This window comes from Penicillium expansum (assembly GCF_000769745.1).
Source record: "Penicillium expansum strain MD-8 chromosome Unknown contig83, whole genome shotgun sequence".
In the NCBI taxonomy this organism is placed as follows: Eukaryota; Fungi; Ascomycota; class Eurotiomycetes; order Eurotiales; family Aspergillaceae; genus Penicillium; species Penicillium expansum.
In genome coordinates, this window is record NW_015971356.1 from 295,146 (window position 1) to 312,419 (window position 17,274).

Genomic DNA, 17,274 nt, shown 5'->3' on the forward strand with positions numbered 1-17,274 from the left:
CCTCCCCCCTCTAAAAGTGGCGGAATTGCCTGGGTCTAATTCCGCTGTTGACTGTGAAGGTATTATCTAGCCCTGAATATATCAACCTCATTGACGTATATATGCAATGGAAGAGTCGGGGCAGAGTGAAACTACTGCCCAAGATTTCGCCGAAAAGATGTCTATTTACTATGCCAGATATAAAGACCAAATCTTTTTGTTCACCCACCCTAACCATCTGAAGGAAAGGGTCTAACTCCGAGCATAATGATATTGAGGAGCAAAAAATCCACAGAATTCGAATGGTATATGAGCAAGACATGGCACATGAAATTCCCGAGTCAGTCGGAGCGTAGATACATTTTCTTCGTTTAGACACTGATCGTCTTGAAAACACTATAGAACGAAATTGGTTAGCTTGGTCCAAACTCAATATAAAGAATATATCATACCTGAATCCATTGCTGCCGGTCGCCATGAGCGTACCGGGCATCTGTGCCTGCCAGTGGAGTTCCTTAACAGACTCCATATAGTGCACAAACAGCAGTTGCGAAGGAATGTCCGCCATGTTGGCCTGGCGGCTTTCTTCGTCGTCCAGCTCGACAGCAAGATCCCAAAGCGTGACGGTGTTGTCTGCGCAGCCAACAGCCACCACACTGTCGTCTGAGGGGTGCCATTCGATAGTGGTGATGGGCTCCTTGTGGAAGTCGAATGATGCAACGGGGGTAGAGGTGATCTGAGCGGAACGTGCCGCGGCATTGGGCTTCCAGTGACGCAAATCCCAGACTGCCCACTGTCCATCGTCGGCGCCAGTGGCCAAAAGGTGAGCAGTCTGATTAGACCAGCTCATAACGTTCACGTCGGTGTTGGAGACCTGGACGTCCACGGCGGGCTTGCGCGACTTAGATCGCACATCCCAAACCTTAACGCTACCGTCACTGCTAGCGGATGCAAACACATTGCGCTCATTGGGAGACCACTGCAATTCTTCAATTGAGGAAGCGTGGCCTGTGAATGGCCGGGTGTCGGTAACCCAGCCACCACCTTCAGTGCGAGTGGTAGCGTAGATCAATCCGTTATTGTCACCGGTCAACAGCTTTCCAAGAGGCTGGAGGGGAGACCAGTCCAATGCATAACCTTCGGTCTTGTGCATGCGCAGTGTAGAAAGAGGCTTAGATGCCGAAGGGGGAAGAATCGTGCCGGGAACATCGAAGCTGGAAAGGTGGGCGGTAACATCGTGAATGACGACTTGCGAGTTCTCGAGCCAGGTCGCCGTAAGGGTCTGGGGGGGCTTGGAGTAATCACCAGACTGGGAGGGGGTCTGGTGAGTACGGATGCGGTTTGTCGTTGAGCCAAGCGGGATCGACTTGTGCTCGAGAATGGGCTCGCCCATGTCGTCGTCATCCGAGTCGCTGTCGGAGTCCTCGCCTTCCCTCTCCATCTTGCTCAGGCCGCTCATCTTGAGCACCATGAGTTCATTGTCCTTGGATTTCGATCCCTCGGCTTGTGTGCCGGTAACAGCGTAGACAGTAGCGGGGTAGGTCTTGCGGTTATCGCCGAGCGAATCGCGCACAATATCGAAGGAAAGACATGGCCATGGTGTGCTGAGTGTGTGGAGCATATCGTAGGTGGAGGGATCGGGCGATAGTGTCTCTCCGGGGGCCAATTTTGTTCGTCCAGGAATGAAAGTCTCCTTGTCGACATCCATAGCTTCTATAAGATTTGAACACGGTCAGTTCAGTAGGACAGATTTAGAGATTGTATAAAGAATGAGTACCCTTCTCTTCTTCCTCACGCTCAGCATCTGGTCGACCATCCACTCCGGCCTCTAGAATCTCATCTTCACTCTCGAATTCATCCTCGAACTCGTCTTCGAACTCCCCCGCCTCGTTCATTGGGGCATCTGCAATTGGCCGCTCGCCAGCCTTGAGGGCGGCGGTATTCTCGTCCGCTTCAGCACTTCTCTTGGACATCTTGAAATCCTTGAAAAAGTGTTAATTATAAGAGTGTCGAGACCGAGAGGGGGATGTGCGATAAGAACTTTTTTTTTTCGTAAATTTTGGCAACAGCGTGGGAGAGGCGCTAAGCCTATCGCGGACTAGCGTCAGATCCCAATTGCCCGCCTTTGAGCTGAAGGTACCGGAGAGAGTCCTGACGTTCTTATTTATGTGCCTGGGCCCTGCTGTTTCGAAGGAATTACATACTTGACATTCATTTCCAGCCTGCTTCTTGCATTTATTTGCTTCGCTTCGGTTTCTTCGTCGCCCTCCCCCTCAATTCGGTCTGTTTACTCAGGGACCACCCTTGTCCGCTTCAACTCCCGAGAATCAACACAGCTCTCGGCTTCTTCAATTTGCCTACAACAATCCCTTGAGTCAATACATATGCAATCTCGCTAGATTGCGCTGGAATTTCAGCCCTTTGTGATACTGGTTAGCCACCTCCTGAAATCCTTCATCCAACACGTATGTGCTGACAATTAGGAATTATTCAACAGATTGCATCTCTGAATTCTACAATACCGATCCTGAAACACCATGGATTTCTTTAAGCGTAATTCGGGGCCTCTTGTTGCCCCTGAGGTGGAAGCGCCCGCTGTTCCAGTTGTCGCGGAATCTGAGCAGATTGCCCCAGAGGATCAGACGCAACAGGCACAGGAGCAGGCATACGGACAGGGAGAGGAGATTCCGCCCGAGCAGCCTCTGGAGCAATCTCTCGAACAACCTCTGGACCAACCTCTGGAACAGTCTGCACCTGTCATGGTCAATATCGAAGAGCCGGCTTCCGACCACACAATCAGTCGTGCCGCCATCAACAACGGCTATAACAGCGACTCGAAGGCGCATTACCACTCCCGATCGACCGACTTTCATCAATCTGCTCCTGAATATGCCGCACAAGATACCGACCAGTCCCGCCAGAACTCATCTCCATTGCTCAACCACCACCCTTTACCTGTTCCCAACTCCAGGCCCGGGTCAGGACTCTCCAGTGGTCCAGAACGCGCCCCCGGTGTTTCCCAGTTGCAACAACAGGATTCCAGCCAGCGCCAAGCCTCCCAGGCCAACAAGAACAGCGTGGTGATTAAAGTTGGTATGGTAGGCGATGCGCAGATCGGAAAGACTAGTTTGATGGTCAAGTACGTCGAGGGCAGCTGGGATGAGGATTACATCCAGACATTGGGTAAGTTGAGTGTTTGTCCGTTCAGTAGTTTTTCTCTTGCTAACTGAGGCCTTATCTAGGTGTCAACTTTATGGAAAAGACAATCTCGATTCGTAACACTGAAATCACCTTCTCGATTTGGGATCTCGGTGGCCAGCGCGAGTTTGTTAACATGCTACCGCTTGTCTGTAATGACGCCGTTGCAATTCTTTTCATGTTTGATCTCACTCGCAAGAGTACATTGAACTCAATTAAGGAGTGGTACCGCCAGGGACGTGGCTTCAATAAGACAGCCATTCCTTTCCTGGTGGGCACCAAATATGATCACTTTGTGAACTTCCCCCGTGAGGATCAGGAGGAAATCTCCATTCAGGTACTTGGTTATCCTCGTCTATACCCCCACATCGACTAACATATTTGCAGGCCAAGCGATTTGCTAAGGCAATGAAGGCTAGTCTGATATTTAGCAGCACCAGCCACAGCATCAATGTGCAAAAGGTACGTTGCAGCTGTTCATACCTTATTCCTTGATCTGTTTTAAGTCTGATAGGACACACGCTGATCCACTGCAGATATTCAAGATTGTTTTAGCCAAGGCATTCGATCTAAAGTGTACCATTCCGGAGATCGAGAATGTTGGCGAGCCTCTGCTCCTCTACAAGAATGTCTAAGAATTGCCCGTTTTCCCTGACGATGATGTACATTGGGACGAAGTGACGCTGCTGATGATCGACGCTGGCCCTCTACCCTCACGGCTTTACCACTTTGTGAATTTCCCTTTCCTTTCTCCAACGATGTACTTGACCTTTCTTATGTCTGTATCACAGCCTCGGGCTCTTCTAGACAGGTTGCATGTCATCAGTCGGAGATCTCGAGTGTTGTTATTTTTTAACTGCTACCCTTCTCCTTGTCATTTTCTTTGGTTGATTCATCTCTGAACGTACCTAGTGTTACTTTTTTTTGTGTTCCAGATGAGGGCTTCACCGGCTTTAAGGCGTTTGGGAGTCCGAATCGTGATATTCTGGAAATACATTAAACCCTCTTCTGTTTGCAATTCTTCCGGTGCTTATATTGTAGATGTATATGTTGTGTACTCGGTACCTCGAAGTTCCAAATATAGATCTTGGACCCATGGGTACTCCGTATATGGCCCAGGGCTGACCCCTCTTTAGTTGAGCCTCCTATTGTTGTTTTTAAACCCTTTCCTTCTTTCTTCTACGTTGGCCCTTGTCCGTCTTTCTCGGTATTCCGGTAGCTGGAATCAGTTATCGGTAATAATTCATATTTGCGATTATCCTGGGTGTTTCAAAAAGCCCAACAAGGCTACTTTCGCCCCCGCCAAGCCAAGGACGTGGTGCCTAAGCTCGAGCTGTCTAATCCCTCTAGTTGTAGACACGTCTCGACTTTTCCTCAATATAGGCTCAGGCATCATGGCCGAAGATCCTCAGTTGAATTCCATCCAGCAACGGATCGCCGCCCTTAACCAGTCGCAACTTGCCCGCCCACCGGGAGGCCCTGGACCATCATTCCGCCCGACCCCCGAACGGAGCGCGTCAGCCAACAACCCTCCCTCATACGATGCAGTCGGCTCTGTTGTGGATCGATCATCTGTCGGAAATGAACCCGCGGACGACAAAACCCAGAGGCCGGTCCTGCGACCGCCTCCAATGGAAACTCTCCGTCCTCAAGTGAAACCAAAGCCAAAAGCCCCTCCGCCATTGCCCACGCGAAAATCAGATCGCCTGCCTCCCCCCACACCAGCTCGTCCTGCGCTACCACCACGTCGACCGACAGATCAAAAGCGCCGACCCTCCCTTGAGTCGGTCACTTCCGATGTGTCATATTCGACAACGTCAACAGCTACAACTGCGGGCCGAGGCGCATCGACAACTTCGTTGAACTCCACTGGGAACAATCGCATCAAGGCCCCCGCATGGGGTGAGACAGAACTGCCTAAGCTGCCTCCTCGCCGACCAAAGGAGCAAGCTAGCTTGGAACCGCCCCCGCGGCCTACGATTAGTAGTAAGAGGAGCTTTGGGAGCCTGTCTGCCCGATTCACCTCCAAACTGCCGGGGCACAAACCGTCTGTTCCACCGCCTGTTCCCTCTCTTCCAGGCCGTCCTGAACGGCCGAGTCAACCTCCTCGTCCAACACAGCCTCCACGCCCTACTTCATCTCCACATCCTAGCCGGCCACCCCCACGCTATGAGGCTGAAGAGGAACCCCCGGTGCCTCGACTGCCACCGCGCCGACCATCTGGGGTGCATGCAGATACAAACGGAGCCGGTGATGACTTGAGTGTCAATCTACCGATTCGGAAGACATTACCTCCTCCGCCGACGGCTGCACAAATAAAGGACGCTAGGGAGTTCGGCTTTGGTAATGCAAGTTCAACATCTCCACCCAAACCACCACCGATTCCACATGGCTCTCGTCCAGATCTGTCCAAAATTCTGGCTACAAAGCCACGCTTCAATGGTTCAGCTGTGTCTCCAAGCCCTCCAGCCCCCATATCAGACACGGAATGCTTGGTATGTCGGGACTTCTCGGGCCCTGATAACCATGCAGCCCAGTATCCTCGTGAATCGCTTCCCACGCAGGATATGAAGTGGCTGGCCAATGAGTTAACAGCACCGTTCCCATCCATGACAGACAAGGCTCGTGCCATATTTACGTGGTTGCATCATAACATCTACTACGATACATATGCCTTCTTTAACAACTGCGTGAAACCCTCCACGCCAGCCAGTACTCTGGCATCTGGAATGGCAGTCTGCGAAGGCTACGCAGGACTATTTGCAGCATTAGCCACCCACGCCGGACTAGAGGCGGTAGTAGTCGGCGGTCACGGTAAAGGCTTCGGACACGAAGCTCTTGCTCCAGGAGTCTCGGTACCCCCATACGCAGGCAACCACGCCTGGAACGCTGTCAAAATCGACGGAGGCCGATGGAAACTAATCGACGCCTGCTGGGGCGCAGGAGCCATAGAAGGTGCCGGGCAGCCATACAAGCAGCGATTCGAACCAGCGATGTTCTCGATCCCGAACGAAGAGTTCGGCCTAAAGCACTTCCCAGAAAACAAACGCCAATTCTTCCGCGAGGACGGACGTCCCGATCTAACCTGGGAAGAGTACATCCTCACAGACCCGGAACGACCAAACGGCGTCGAAGGCCTGAAGGTCTACAGCGATGCTGACACGCGCACCATCGGCCGCAAGACCTTCCACCCACAAGGACTGCACATCTCCATCAGCACGCCGGGCGCAATGCGTTTCCAGTTCGGTCTCCTCTGTCCACACTGGACACTCGCTCGCCACAGCCACATCCAGCATGCGGGCTTGTTCTTGCTTATGATCCATGGCGTGGACGGACGCGAGGACGACAGACTACCCTTCACACACGTATCAGGCTCCGGACCCGCGGGCGGTGGCGAGTTCTGGTATGTGGATGTTCCCAGTGCACGTATGCTGGGTGCGCCTGGTCAGAAGCTGCAGTTGGCTGTGTTGACTAGCTTTGGGGATCGGAAGGATGCTAGTAGTGTTACGGCGCAGGAGTTCCAGGAGAAGGTTGGCCGGGTCGGTATGGCTTGGGCTTATGTTGCTGAGTGGGAGCTGGTTAGGTAGATTGATTGTCCATGGCGGGTGCTCTAATATTAATATAAATTTTGTCTTTTGGTGTTCTGGCCCTGTTCGCGGGGTGTGCATATACTCAGGTGCATCATGTTAAATAAATATACCATTTGGCCTCTCTTTACTCACTATCAGTATATGTATGTTCATTAATATTTTTGCAGTTAGCTTGTAGTCTCTTGTTTGATATAGTGGTAACACTGAGAAGCACTACTAGTTACACAACAGGACAGCAGCTAGGAGAACAACCAATGGCTACTGTCACCGTAGGTTCAATAAGATACACGGGTACCTACATGTATGTAAACCTCTGCCTAGGATGGGGCTCATCTATCATATCAGCCAATAGCAATCATACCTTTATATTTGCAGATATATAAATTTCTTTATACTGTTCGTTAGTTGTGAAACATACCGGGAATAATAGTTACTTGATTACAACAAAACGCGCACATATGTTGTACTTTTATACTCAACATTGAATGCTAATTAATAAAGAAAGTTAAGAAAGGGAAATAGTTAATTGTTGTGATGGTGAAACAGCAAATATAGGTTGATAAATTGACAAACTGCATCTAGGCACCCAAGAACCTTAAAACCCCAAACTCAGCCATCAGAAATATCTTAGCATTACCAACTTCTTCAAACATCTCCATTCAGATCTCTGATCAACAACTATGCCTTCCTTGATGGATCTCCCTAAGGAGATCCGTGCCATGATCCTCAAAGAGGTAATCAATGGCCATCGCACCCCACCCATATCTCCATCCAAATCGAACATGATAGAACTTCTGGACATGCCGTACAAAGGGAATGTGGAGCATTCCAGGCTACACCACGAGAAGCGGGATACGCATAGCCAATCGAACAGCCTCTCTCTTCTCCTGACAAGTCGTCAAATCTCAATTGAAACCCAATCGACCCTATGTCGAATGCAGAAAACCACCTACGTCCTTGACATATCAGTTCTCAATGAGCTGGATCTGTTTTCGACTTGGATCTCAGTCCCACAGCTTACAACCCGTCTATCTACGCTCCACGTAGATATACGCCTTTTTGGGCGCATAATCACCAGCGCAGAGGGCCGAGATCAAATGGGCTGTGGTGGTCGCTTGGGGTTCCATTGGCTATTTTACGGCCTGTTGGAACGGTTTTTACGGTATGGACCAGTGGGCGCGAAGAAAGGCCCCTGCGACATTGACTCATTCGGAGACACCTGCTATAAGAACCGTAAGATCTCTGTTGAGAATCTCATCCTCGACTTTCACTCCGCCGAGACGGAGCTACCATATCCCCCCGATGACCTGGGATTCAAGGAGTGGACGAATAAACATTGGGGTGAACGCTGGCCGATCGATGAACCGGAACAGGAAGACAAGTCTTTGGCGTACAAAACGCGTCCAGAGTGGCTCTTGGAGTATTTGAAAGATTCGTTAGAAGATGTTACTGCTATGGGCTACCACACTTCACAATATGGGGCATTTATCTACAAAAGAATCGGTACCATCTCCATGCTGGTGGATGGAAAGCTGGAGACTACGTTTGATCTTGCGGGTAGATTGGCCGGGTTCCACTTTGATAGGCCCGGTGATACAATGGGGCATCTGTCATCGGAAATTCGGTTGGCTGAGTTTTGGAAGTGGAAGAAAGCGACACTCCTAAAGAGGGAAGCTCTTGGATTTCCTGTTGTATGGCCACAGAACCTAGATATATAGTTCCAGGTTGGGTGGATGAAGGGCACTTGGTGCCTTTTGACGTCGATGGAAGAGACTGGAATGATGATGTGAATTTGAGATTCTTTCAACCTGCCATGATAAAAATAGAAGCGTAGTTCCCGAGGTCTCTAACATAACATTACAAGTCAGTTGATCAAGGTAGGAAGGAGCTACCTGCCCTATACCTGAAGAGCTCATTAACTTTTCCTTCACGTGCTCTAACTCGCAAGCCAAGTCTATTTAAGCCAATTAACTCATGGTCTCCCCTTCTAAGAATTATTCATCTGCATCTCTCCCCTCATTAATCAACATGTCTGCCCCAACCCATCCCATGAATGGCATTGGGAATCAATCCATTTCCCTCGTCTCGGGAAACGGCATTCCAATACCCACCAACTTCACATAGGAGGCCAAGCCATTCCTCCCCTCGAAAATCCCTTTTATACAATCATCACTCGCCTAAAATTGCCAACGGGCACAATATGCAACCGCCATACAGCTATCATTCGATGAACCCGTTAGCTATGTGCGTCAAAACCGTGGCTCGATCTCATGATTGTACGGAGAAATCGAACTCTCGGGCAAGGTCCCGACGTTCCTCCCGCCTATGTGGAGGTGCCGACTGAATTCAGGAAGCCCCATACCATCGTGGCGATTGCTCGATGTAAACAGAGGGCCAGCAAGCAAAGAAGACAAAGTTGATCATCTCGGTAAGTACCCCACACACCTATCTGCATGAGACAGAATAAGCCCTTATTCAATCTGACGTCTGACTTCTCCTTAGATTGGCGTTCGTAAAGACCAAAAGAAAACGCCCCAGTTCCCGCTTCAAGCTGCAAAAAATTCTTTCTTCAGCGGAGCTTTAAAGAGGAACAAGTTAGCTGGAGGGATCTTGCTCGGATATTTCGCTGTTTAGCGGGTATGGTCCACTAGAGCTGTCTTCGATGGTCTCCCGACCTTCTTTGGTCAAGCTGGAGGACTTGATCTGACGGGGTTGACCCGCTTTCAAATTTTACGATGGTCTCTCAATCTTGGATGACAGACGTTGGGTTGTATCGGTGATTTTTACTTGGGGCTCAAATGGTAGATACCCCGGATTATGTGTGCCCAGAGTCCTGGGCACATCGATCGAGTTATTTGCAACTTGGCAACAAGGCTGAAAGAGAAGAACGCCAGTTAGATCGCTTCAATTAATAGACATAATTTAGTTTGAAACAGTTTACTCCGTACTCCGTACTATGTAAAGTTTTGTCCGAAAAGTGTTACCTAGCGCCGTGAACCTAATTTTGGAAGTAGCCCCTACCCTATTACAACCAAGTACAGAGGATAGAGTACTCCGTAATCTGTAAAGTAGTCAGTCTTAGATGAGATATAGTAAAAATGCCTCGTACCCGATATCCATGGATACTGCGGATGCCAAATCTCGGCTTTCTCTTTCCGTCTTAGTGCTCACTGCCTGTAATCTCCACATTTACAAAGTAAGCTAACAACTTTCAACCCGCTTGGGCCTTCTCCTAATATTTTTTTTATCTATGAGATTGTGATAGGTTGAGAAATTTGAGAAATGGTCAAAAATATACGGAGTAAATACTGAGGGTTATCAAGTTTATCTGTTTATCGTGTTTGCCTTGTTTGCCTTGTTTGTTTTGTTTGTCCTCTGAAGGTTTGTTCTCCGATGATCGTGGGATCATCACTTACCCTTCAGGGTAATCCCGCACGTGTACACTCTTTCGCCAAGAAGAGCCAGGCAGCGTTTTAAGTATGAACCCGTAAGATTGCCGAAGGGTGCCCCGCCTTATGGACCCCTGGATTTTCCATTTTCCAATATAATCTCTCTCTCCCTTATCGGCTTCTGTCTTCAATTCCCCCGTCTTCCCTTTGGAGGGTGTTGCTGGCACCATGAAGTCTCCATTGCATCACCAAGGAGATCTCTCCCTCCGCAGGCAGCTTGAGGATTCAGCCCTGTTCGCCGTCAAAGTCGCTAGATCCCCTCAGCTCTACCTGGATGCTTCTCGCACATATTTCTTCTCCATCACTTTCATTTCCCTCATACTGTCCAAATGCTTCCATCTCTGCGTCCATCTCACGTCGCTTGCGGTTCCATCACTCCTCCCGTGGGGCCCTACCTTCTTCCTGGTGGACATACTGCTTATTCTGGTCGCGTGCTACCTGGCCCGTCCGTTTGAATCGCGGATCGGTCAAAATGTAGCTGCCGTTGTAACTCTTTTATTCAGGTGGGCTGTCGTCCAGACTCAGAGAGAAACATAAATCGCTAATCGCAGCCTAGTCTATATATTTCGTCGATGACCGCTGCCAACATCTCCTTTTACGTCCACAAAGGCGAGGAGATTGCCTGGCGCAAATCGAGCAGCTCTCACAAGGACAATGCCAATACCGCTACCCAGACTATTCTGTCCATGGTGGCTGTCGCCATTCTGGTTGACACGTTGGTTATGATCGGCGCGTACTTCGCTACGCCGTGTTTGTTCCAGGTGACCGACAGTTTCCTGGAGATTTGGGGTTCGCTTTTCCTATTCCCTTTCCGCCGATGTGTTCGCCGGAAAGTGCCGGCAGATCCGGAGACCTATCAGCAGATTGAAATTGAAGACTATGACGAGGGTCACAACGACAACGACTCCGTATCGCAGTTGGATACACCTGAAAATGCACCCGTGCAGAATAAGAGCCGGTCGTTGCTGAAGCGCGTGATCGCCATATCGTGCGGCTTAATCCTAGTTTTGCTCAGTGTCATTCGTCCACGCGGCGCGGATTACAGCTTTCTCTCTAAGTCTCTGTCCCTCGCGCCGTTCGGCAGCCACAAATACTCGCCCGCCCATGAACGTCCCACGTCAGCGAATGGAAGTGCTACTCCTGAAAGTACCCCCAAAAGTGCTCCATCAAGTGTCCCGTCAAGCGCACCGCCAAGTGCTCCAGAAAATGCCCCCTCGAGTGCCGCCGATGGAAATAACACCTCGCTACCGGCCGATTTCAGCTGGTTGGACGGCCACACCGCTTTGGACTCTTTTCCCACATTTGACTGGTTACCTTCGTACAATTCGTCGGATGGCTTCCCGGATTGGTCTCCCTTCCGTATCAATAAGCACGATAAGTCTGACTATGTGTATGAACACTACAACCCGATGAAAGACCCTCTGCACACACCAAACCTCCAGAACGATATTTTGGAGCCTTTACGCGATCTTCTCCACAGCGGAAGCGTGAAGATTAAGCATGTCATTCTCATCAAGCTCGAGAGCACTCGACAGGACGTGTGGCCCTTCCGCTCAAACTCTTACATCATGAAGCACATCAATGATTCTTACCCGGCTGGTATCCCCGAGAAGGTCCAAGATAGGCTCTCTAATCTCACCCCCACCGCCGAGCGTTTAACCGGATTTGATACCGGGTTCCATAAGGACGGGGATGATCATCCGAAGCCCTATGGTGGCATCAGTGCGAGGAACGCTTACACGTCCGGGACCTATACCCTGAAGAGTATTACTGGCACTGTGTGCGGAGTGAATCCTATGGCCGTTGAGGCTAACCTCGAGTACCTGCACGATATTTACCAGCCTTGTTTGCCGCATATACTAGATACAATAAACCACCAGCCAGACACCAAGAGTCAGGCAGATGACTGGACTTCCTGGCCGTGGCACACTATGTGGATGCAGTCACACCCTGACGACTGGGATAAGCATTACATGCTTCATCCTGCTCTAGGATACAAAGATATCATGGCAAAGAGAACGATTGACGCAACTGGTAAAAAATACATCCCGGAAGAGACAACAGAGGAAGAGGAACATGGCCACGAGGATAAACTACTGAAAAATTATCTCCGGGATGTCATTGATGATGCCAAGAAGAACAACACTCGCCTCTTCCTCAGCCATCTAACACATAATACACACACCCCGTATTATAAACCTGGTGATTATAACGAGATGATGGGGGATGTGTCGACCGAACAGAACGAGAGGTTGAACCGATACCTAAATACCATTGCCTACCAGGACGAGTGGATAGCCGATATCCTAAAGCTTCTTGATGATGCCGGTATTGCCGATGAGACCCTTCTTGTGATGACCGGTGACCAGTAAGTTATGCCAATATCTAGCAGCTCTCCCAGCCTCTAACTTAATCTAGCGGTCTTTCACTTCCAAATGACGGGGGTATAACCGCCTGGCATTCCCCTCACGTCGGCAATTTCCACGTGCCGCTATTCTTCTCGCATCCCAAGCTGCCCCAGCTTGAAGTTAATGATGCTGTCCTATCCACCCAAATTCTCCCAACAATCCTCGATCTTCTCGTCGAAACCTCCTCTATTGACAAGCAGTCGACTAAGATCATCAAAGATCTGCTCCCTATGTACGAAGGCCAGTCGATGATCCGCGCACTCATCCCTGAGCACAACGGCAAGCAAGAATGGCACTTCTCCACAATGAACCCTGGCGGAACATGGTTCTGCATGCGGGCGGCCGCACAGCCATACCGTTTGGTCGTGCCTCTCAAACCCGACGCTAAGTGGCGATTCACCGATGTCGTCGCCGATCCATTCGAGCTGAACCCTCAGGAGGATCTCCAACTCCTGTTCCTGGTCGACGTTGTGCGGAAGGAGCATGGACCCGAGGCCGTGAAGTGGCTCAGCGAGGCGGCCCATGTCGCTAAGTGGTGGGTTGGGGAGAACCACCGCCGCTGGCAATATGATCCTAAGAACCCGGAGAACAATTGAAGTCCTACCGGATAGAGGTGGCACCGTGTTCTCTGATAGCAGCGTCTGTCGAGGTTGAGCCGTGTGTCCCATGGGTATATGATGTTGTATTCGTGTGCATAATGAGGTCGGGAAGGGTGCTTTGTATATTAATTTCCGGGCTGTTGATAGTGCCCGAGGTAGAACTATCGGTGTTTTTCCAGAAATGACTTTCGAACTTACCAAATGATCTACCATAAGCAATCATCTCCATGCACTTTTGAATAACTTCGTAGCTTCTCATGCGATGTTGCTGAAAGACCCTCAATGGGACCTCGGGTTCACAGATGAAGTAGCATGTGATATGAGCAAATCCGGCACAGACCTGGTGGTGGTAGAAGCCATTCTGGGCAAGGTAAAAAAGTACGATGCTAGTTAATAGCTAGGGCCGAGAAGAAACAGCTCGAGTTGGGATGGTTGAATCAGTGGTCGAGATGCGGAAAAGAGCATCCACGTTGAGGAGTGGGGATGGGGATAGAGGTAACGAAGGAACTCAAAGTAATGGCGAGAGGTTCCAAGGTTTCTTCCATCCAACACCAGTGCTATATGTAAAAGGAAAGATGAGGATTTTGTGGAATTTGATCGGCACGCCAATGAGACAGAAGGAAAGCCGCAAGGTCAATATAAAACCCGACCCTGTTTTCAGTCGAACCTTCCGATGTTTTCCCGTGTCGTTTTATCTATAGAGCGATACTCTGTACGTTGTCTCGTTTAAGGTTAAGTTCGTTGTGCACCCGTTGTACAATTGCTATTTCAACTAGCCAGCTCGAGTATTCTAGAAAAGTAATAAAAACAAAGACTTGGGTCTCAACATTGGACACCATTCCTCTTTGGGAAGAGCCTCTGAATTGGTCGGTGGATGACGAACGTTTAGAGGAGTGGGCTTTATGTCCGAGCCCCGAGCCCGGACCCGGGCCCGAGTTCGAGAGCACCTCACTTCAGCAGCTTGCCGACCCCGAGCTTTCCCTCCGACCTTTCCAACATTATTGATGTCCGTTGACCGCGCATTAAATACCTGCAATTTGGACTGTCATCAAGATGGCCGAGGACCAGAGCTTTGGCAGTACCCGGTCAGCACCTTCACTCGCTCGTCGGAACCGCCGAACTGTGCAATCCTGCGACCCGTGCCGCCGCCGAAAGGTACGTTGCGATCTCAAATCGCCATGTTCAGCCTGTCAAGTCTCCAGAAACTTGGTGACGTGCACATATCAAGGAGATCAGCAGCAACCTAGTCTCGCCCTGGAAGACCGTGGAAGCGAGGACAATAATGCCCAACAACAAGTTCCTCGCTCGCTTAGCATTGCCCCAAACAACAACATCGAGCACCCTGCAAAGAGGCAACGAAAAACTAATGAATCGGAACAAATTCGGAGCGTAGAGCGACGTGTACAGCAGCTTGAGCACTCGGTTGTACAAGAAGTCCATCCCCAGCAGCACAGCCTCAGCAGCAGCAACAGCAACAGCAACAGCAACAATCATCCCACGCTGCTGGCATTGTCTGATCGCCTCCAACATGTCGAGCAGCGGCTTGCTGAACTCTCCCAAGCTCGTCCTGCGCCTTCAGCTGTCACGGGCGATAAGTCTCTAACAATTCCGTCTGTCATCCCTCGACTTCGTCACAACCCGAAGAAGGTAAAACTGTTTCCTTCAAGCCACTGGCTGCACAATGCTGAGAAGGTATCGTCGAAGCTCCTTTCTAATGAGCACATTGACTGATTGAACATTGACTGATGTGTCAATAGTTCAGAGTCAGCCATGTTGGAGACAGTGACGTTGAATTGACCTTCGTGGATACCAAGGCCGAGCTGGCCGATTCGGTGAATGAGATACGCAACTTACGACTCATGATGAAAAATGAGCAGGCACCGCAGATGGATGACCCCGTTCCTCAACTTCTGAGTACAATGCCGGCTCGTTCCATCTGTGACCGACTAGTGAATCACTACATGCGGACTTTCGAGTTGATCTATCGTTGTTTTCACATTCCCACATTCTGGGCAGAATACGAACAATACTTCAGTCAGCCGCAGCCTGTAGTTACAAACTTTCCAATCAAGTTGGGTTTGGTGTTGGCCATTGGAAGCGTCTTCAGCAACGACAACGACAAAGTTCTACAGCGCTCGCGGCGTACTTGGATACAAGCTGCTCAATACTGGATGGTTGGACCGTCAGAGAAAACTACTAACAATCTTGATGGAATTCAAATTTTCTGTCTTCTATTGGTTTCGCGGCAGATAACATTAGCCGGCCGTTCACCGTGGCTGTCGGAAAGTGGTCTACTTCGGGCGGCTATGGCTATGGGCCTGCACCGAGATCCACAACTGTTTTCTCTGTCTCCTTTTCAAGCCGGGATACGAAGGAGGCTTTGGACAACAGTCCTAGAGCTCGTAATCCACGGTTCCATGGACTCTTCCATCCCTTTGCTTCTTTCTTCAAACGACTTTGACGATCATGTGCCTCTTAATGTCAGCGATGCTGATTTAGATTCAGCCAGCAAAGAGTCTTCATCTCCACAACCGTTGACAAGCTATACGGAATCGTCGATACAAATTCTCATGCGTCAGTCCCTGCCGATACGACTTGAAGTTGTCAGGGCGGTCCAAAACGAGCGATTAGAGCACTCATACGAAATGGCCATTGAGCTAGCTACGAAACTTCAAACATTTTGCCGTACTCTTGCAAGCTATTGTCGATCGCATTGGTCGCAATTCCTAAGCATGCATCACGCTTTCCTTGATATGCAGATTCGTCGATATATTCTGGTTCTGCATCGGCCTTTCATGCTACAAGCGCAAAAGGATCCCCGCTTCTATTTTTCCCGGAGGGTTTGTCAGGAGTCTGCAATGATTATCGCCACTTATGCCGAGCGACTTCGGCTACCTGCAGACCCCCTTGACGATCTGTCCAAGTTGATGGTGATGAGCACAGGGTCATTTCGCGGACCTTTGAGCCTGGATGTAATTTCAGTCTTGGGCTTGGAGGTTGTGTCTCAGCTGGAGGAAACGGGTTCCGGTCCGTCGTCTGCTTCGGTTGGTCTCAACCACACATTGGTCCTTGATCCTCTCGCTGAACTGGCGCGCGGCCAGCGAGCGCCCATTATTGGACTTTTGGAACACATCAACGAACAATTACTGCAGATCGTAAAGTTGGGCCATCCTACGTTGAAACGCTACATCTTTCTTGCTGGCATTCTTTCCCAGATAAACGCCATGGAACGCGGCCAACCCATTTTGTCTGCTGTGCTGAACACTGCAAAAGACAGCCTGAAGGAGTGTTACGATATACTACAGGCCTACAGGGCCGCCAACACTCCCCGAGAAGTGTCGCAAGACGTGATCGATAATGAGCTTCTTGACGGCCTGGATTTTGGCGCAATGGTAAGTACAAATTACCAAATATGCGCCTCTTACATAGCACTACTGACTGAAGTCAGGACCCCAAGTACCTGGACTTTTCGGCCTTTTTGGTTCCAACTGTTTGATAGAGCAAGTTCACAGGACGATTTACGTCTCGAAATGAAGATCGTGATTAATTGAGGTTAATTCTTTCCATTCCGTTCTATTTTCGATCGTCTCTGTCTCGGAAGGGTTTGCTTACAAAGGTAAGGTATGACCTGTTTCTTGAAACAACACTTGTGATGCATTGTGCACCTTGTCCAGACTATCTGAGCGCCACGCTGAAAATCCATCAGGCCGCACGAGGATAAGACAAGCATCCCAAATTCGGAACGCACGAGTCTCATTCATCAAACAAAGGCTCTTTAAAGGAGTACTGTGCTTGCGTGCTGCTTCTTCAAAACTGGCCAGTGCGATGGACACCTGACATTGGTCTCCGGTTGCTACTGCTTCTTTCTGCAGAAACGCGACCATGGTGAAGCCTTATTTTGCTCCAGTGTTGCATCAGCGCTGCCACGGGACGACGTTCCTGTTCGTATGTCTTCATCAAGTGAGTGCCACCCCAGTCTTGAACAGTGGCTGCGAGCTCCAGCCAAGATCCCAAGCATCAGCAAGGCCCATATGCCAAGGTTGGTCGTCGG

The 17,274-nt window shown here is 49.9% G+C and overlaps 6 protein-coding genes across 6 annotated transcripts; 5 read left to right on the plus strand and 1 right to left on the minus strand.

The window, feature by feature from the left end:
- Positions 1 to 350: 350 nt before the first annotated feature.
- PEX2_030180 (ribosome biosynthesis protein RRB1) lies at positions 351 to 1,952 on the minus strand (the record flags this gene model as incomplete). The annotated part of the gene is made up of 3 exons (XM_016740293.1): positions 351 to 375; positions 432 to 1,692; positions 1,757 to 1,952. 3 exons carry the CDS (start codon positions 1,950 to 1,952, stop codon positions 351 to 353), a joined length of 1,482 nt encoding a protein of 493 aa, XP_016597415.1.
- Positions 1,953 to 2,516: 564 nt separating this feature from the next.
- Positions 2,517 to 3,812, plus strand: PEX2_030190 (Spg1/Tem1 GTP-binding protein; the record flags this gene model as incomplete). Its single annotated transcript, XM_016740294.1, has 4 exons — positions 2,517 to 3,162; positions 3,222 to 3,514; positions 3,565 to 3,639; positions 3,714 to 3,812. 4 exons carry the CDS (start codon positions 2,517 to 2,519, stop codon positions 3,810 to 3,812), a joined length of 1,113 nt encoding a protein of 370 aa, XP_016597416.1.
- Positions 3,813 to 4,571: 759 nt separating this feature from the next.
- On the plus strand, positions 4,572 to 6,764 carry PEX2_030200 (uncharacterized protein; the record flags this gene model as incomplete). The annotated part of the gene is made up of 1 exon (XM_016740295.1): positions 4,572 to 6,764. One exon carries the CDS (start codon positions 4,572 to 4,574, stop codon positions 6,762 to 6,764), a length of 2,193 nt encoding a protein of 730 aa, XP_016597417.1.
- A 683-nt stretch (positions 6,765 to 7,447) lies between these two features.
- Positions 7,448 to 8,485, plus strand: PEX2_030210 (uncharacterized protein; the record flags this gene model as incomplete). Its single annotated transcript, XM_016740296.1, has 1 exon — positions 7,448 to 8,485. The coding sequence occupies one exon, from the start codon at positions 7,448 to 7,450 to the stop codon at positions 8,483 to 8,485; it is 1,038 nt and encodes a 345-aa protein (XP_016597418.1).
- A 1,899-nt stretch (positions 8,486 to 10,384) lies between these two features.
- PEX2_030220 (Alkaline phosphatase-like, alpha/beta/alpha) lies at positions 10,385 to 13,220 on the plus strand (the record flags this gene model as incomplete). The annotated part of the gene is made up of 3 exons (XM_016740297.1): positions 10,385 to 10,719; positions 10,773 to 12,584; positions 12,635 to 13,220. 3 exons carry the CDS (start codon positions 10,385 to 10,387, stop codon positions 13,218 to 13,220), a joined length of 2,733 nt encoding a protein of 910 aa, XP_016597419.1.
- A 1,056-nt stretch (positions 13,221 to 14,276) lies between these two features.
- PEX2_030230 (fungal specific transcription factor domain-containing protein) lies at positions 14,277 to 16,719 on the plus strand (the record flags this gene model as incomplete). Its single annotated transcript, XM_016740298.1, has 4 exons — positions 14,277 to 14,378; positions 14,460 to 14,915; positions 14,981 to 16,615; positions 16,672 to 16,719. 4 exons carry the CDS (start codon positions 14,277 to 14,279, stop codon positions 16,717 to 16,719), a joined length of 2,241 nt encoding a protein of 746 aa, XP_016597420.1.
- Between the last annotated feature and the right edge of the window lie 555 nt (positions 16,720 to 17,274).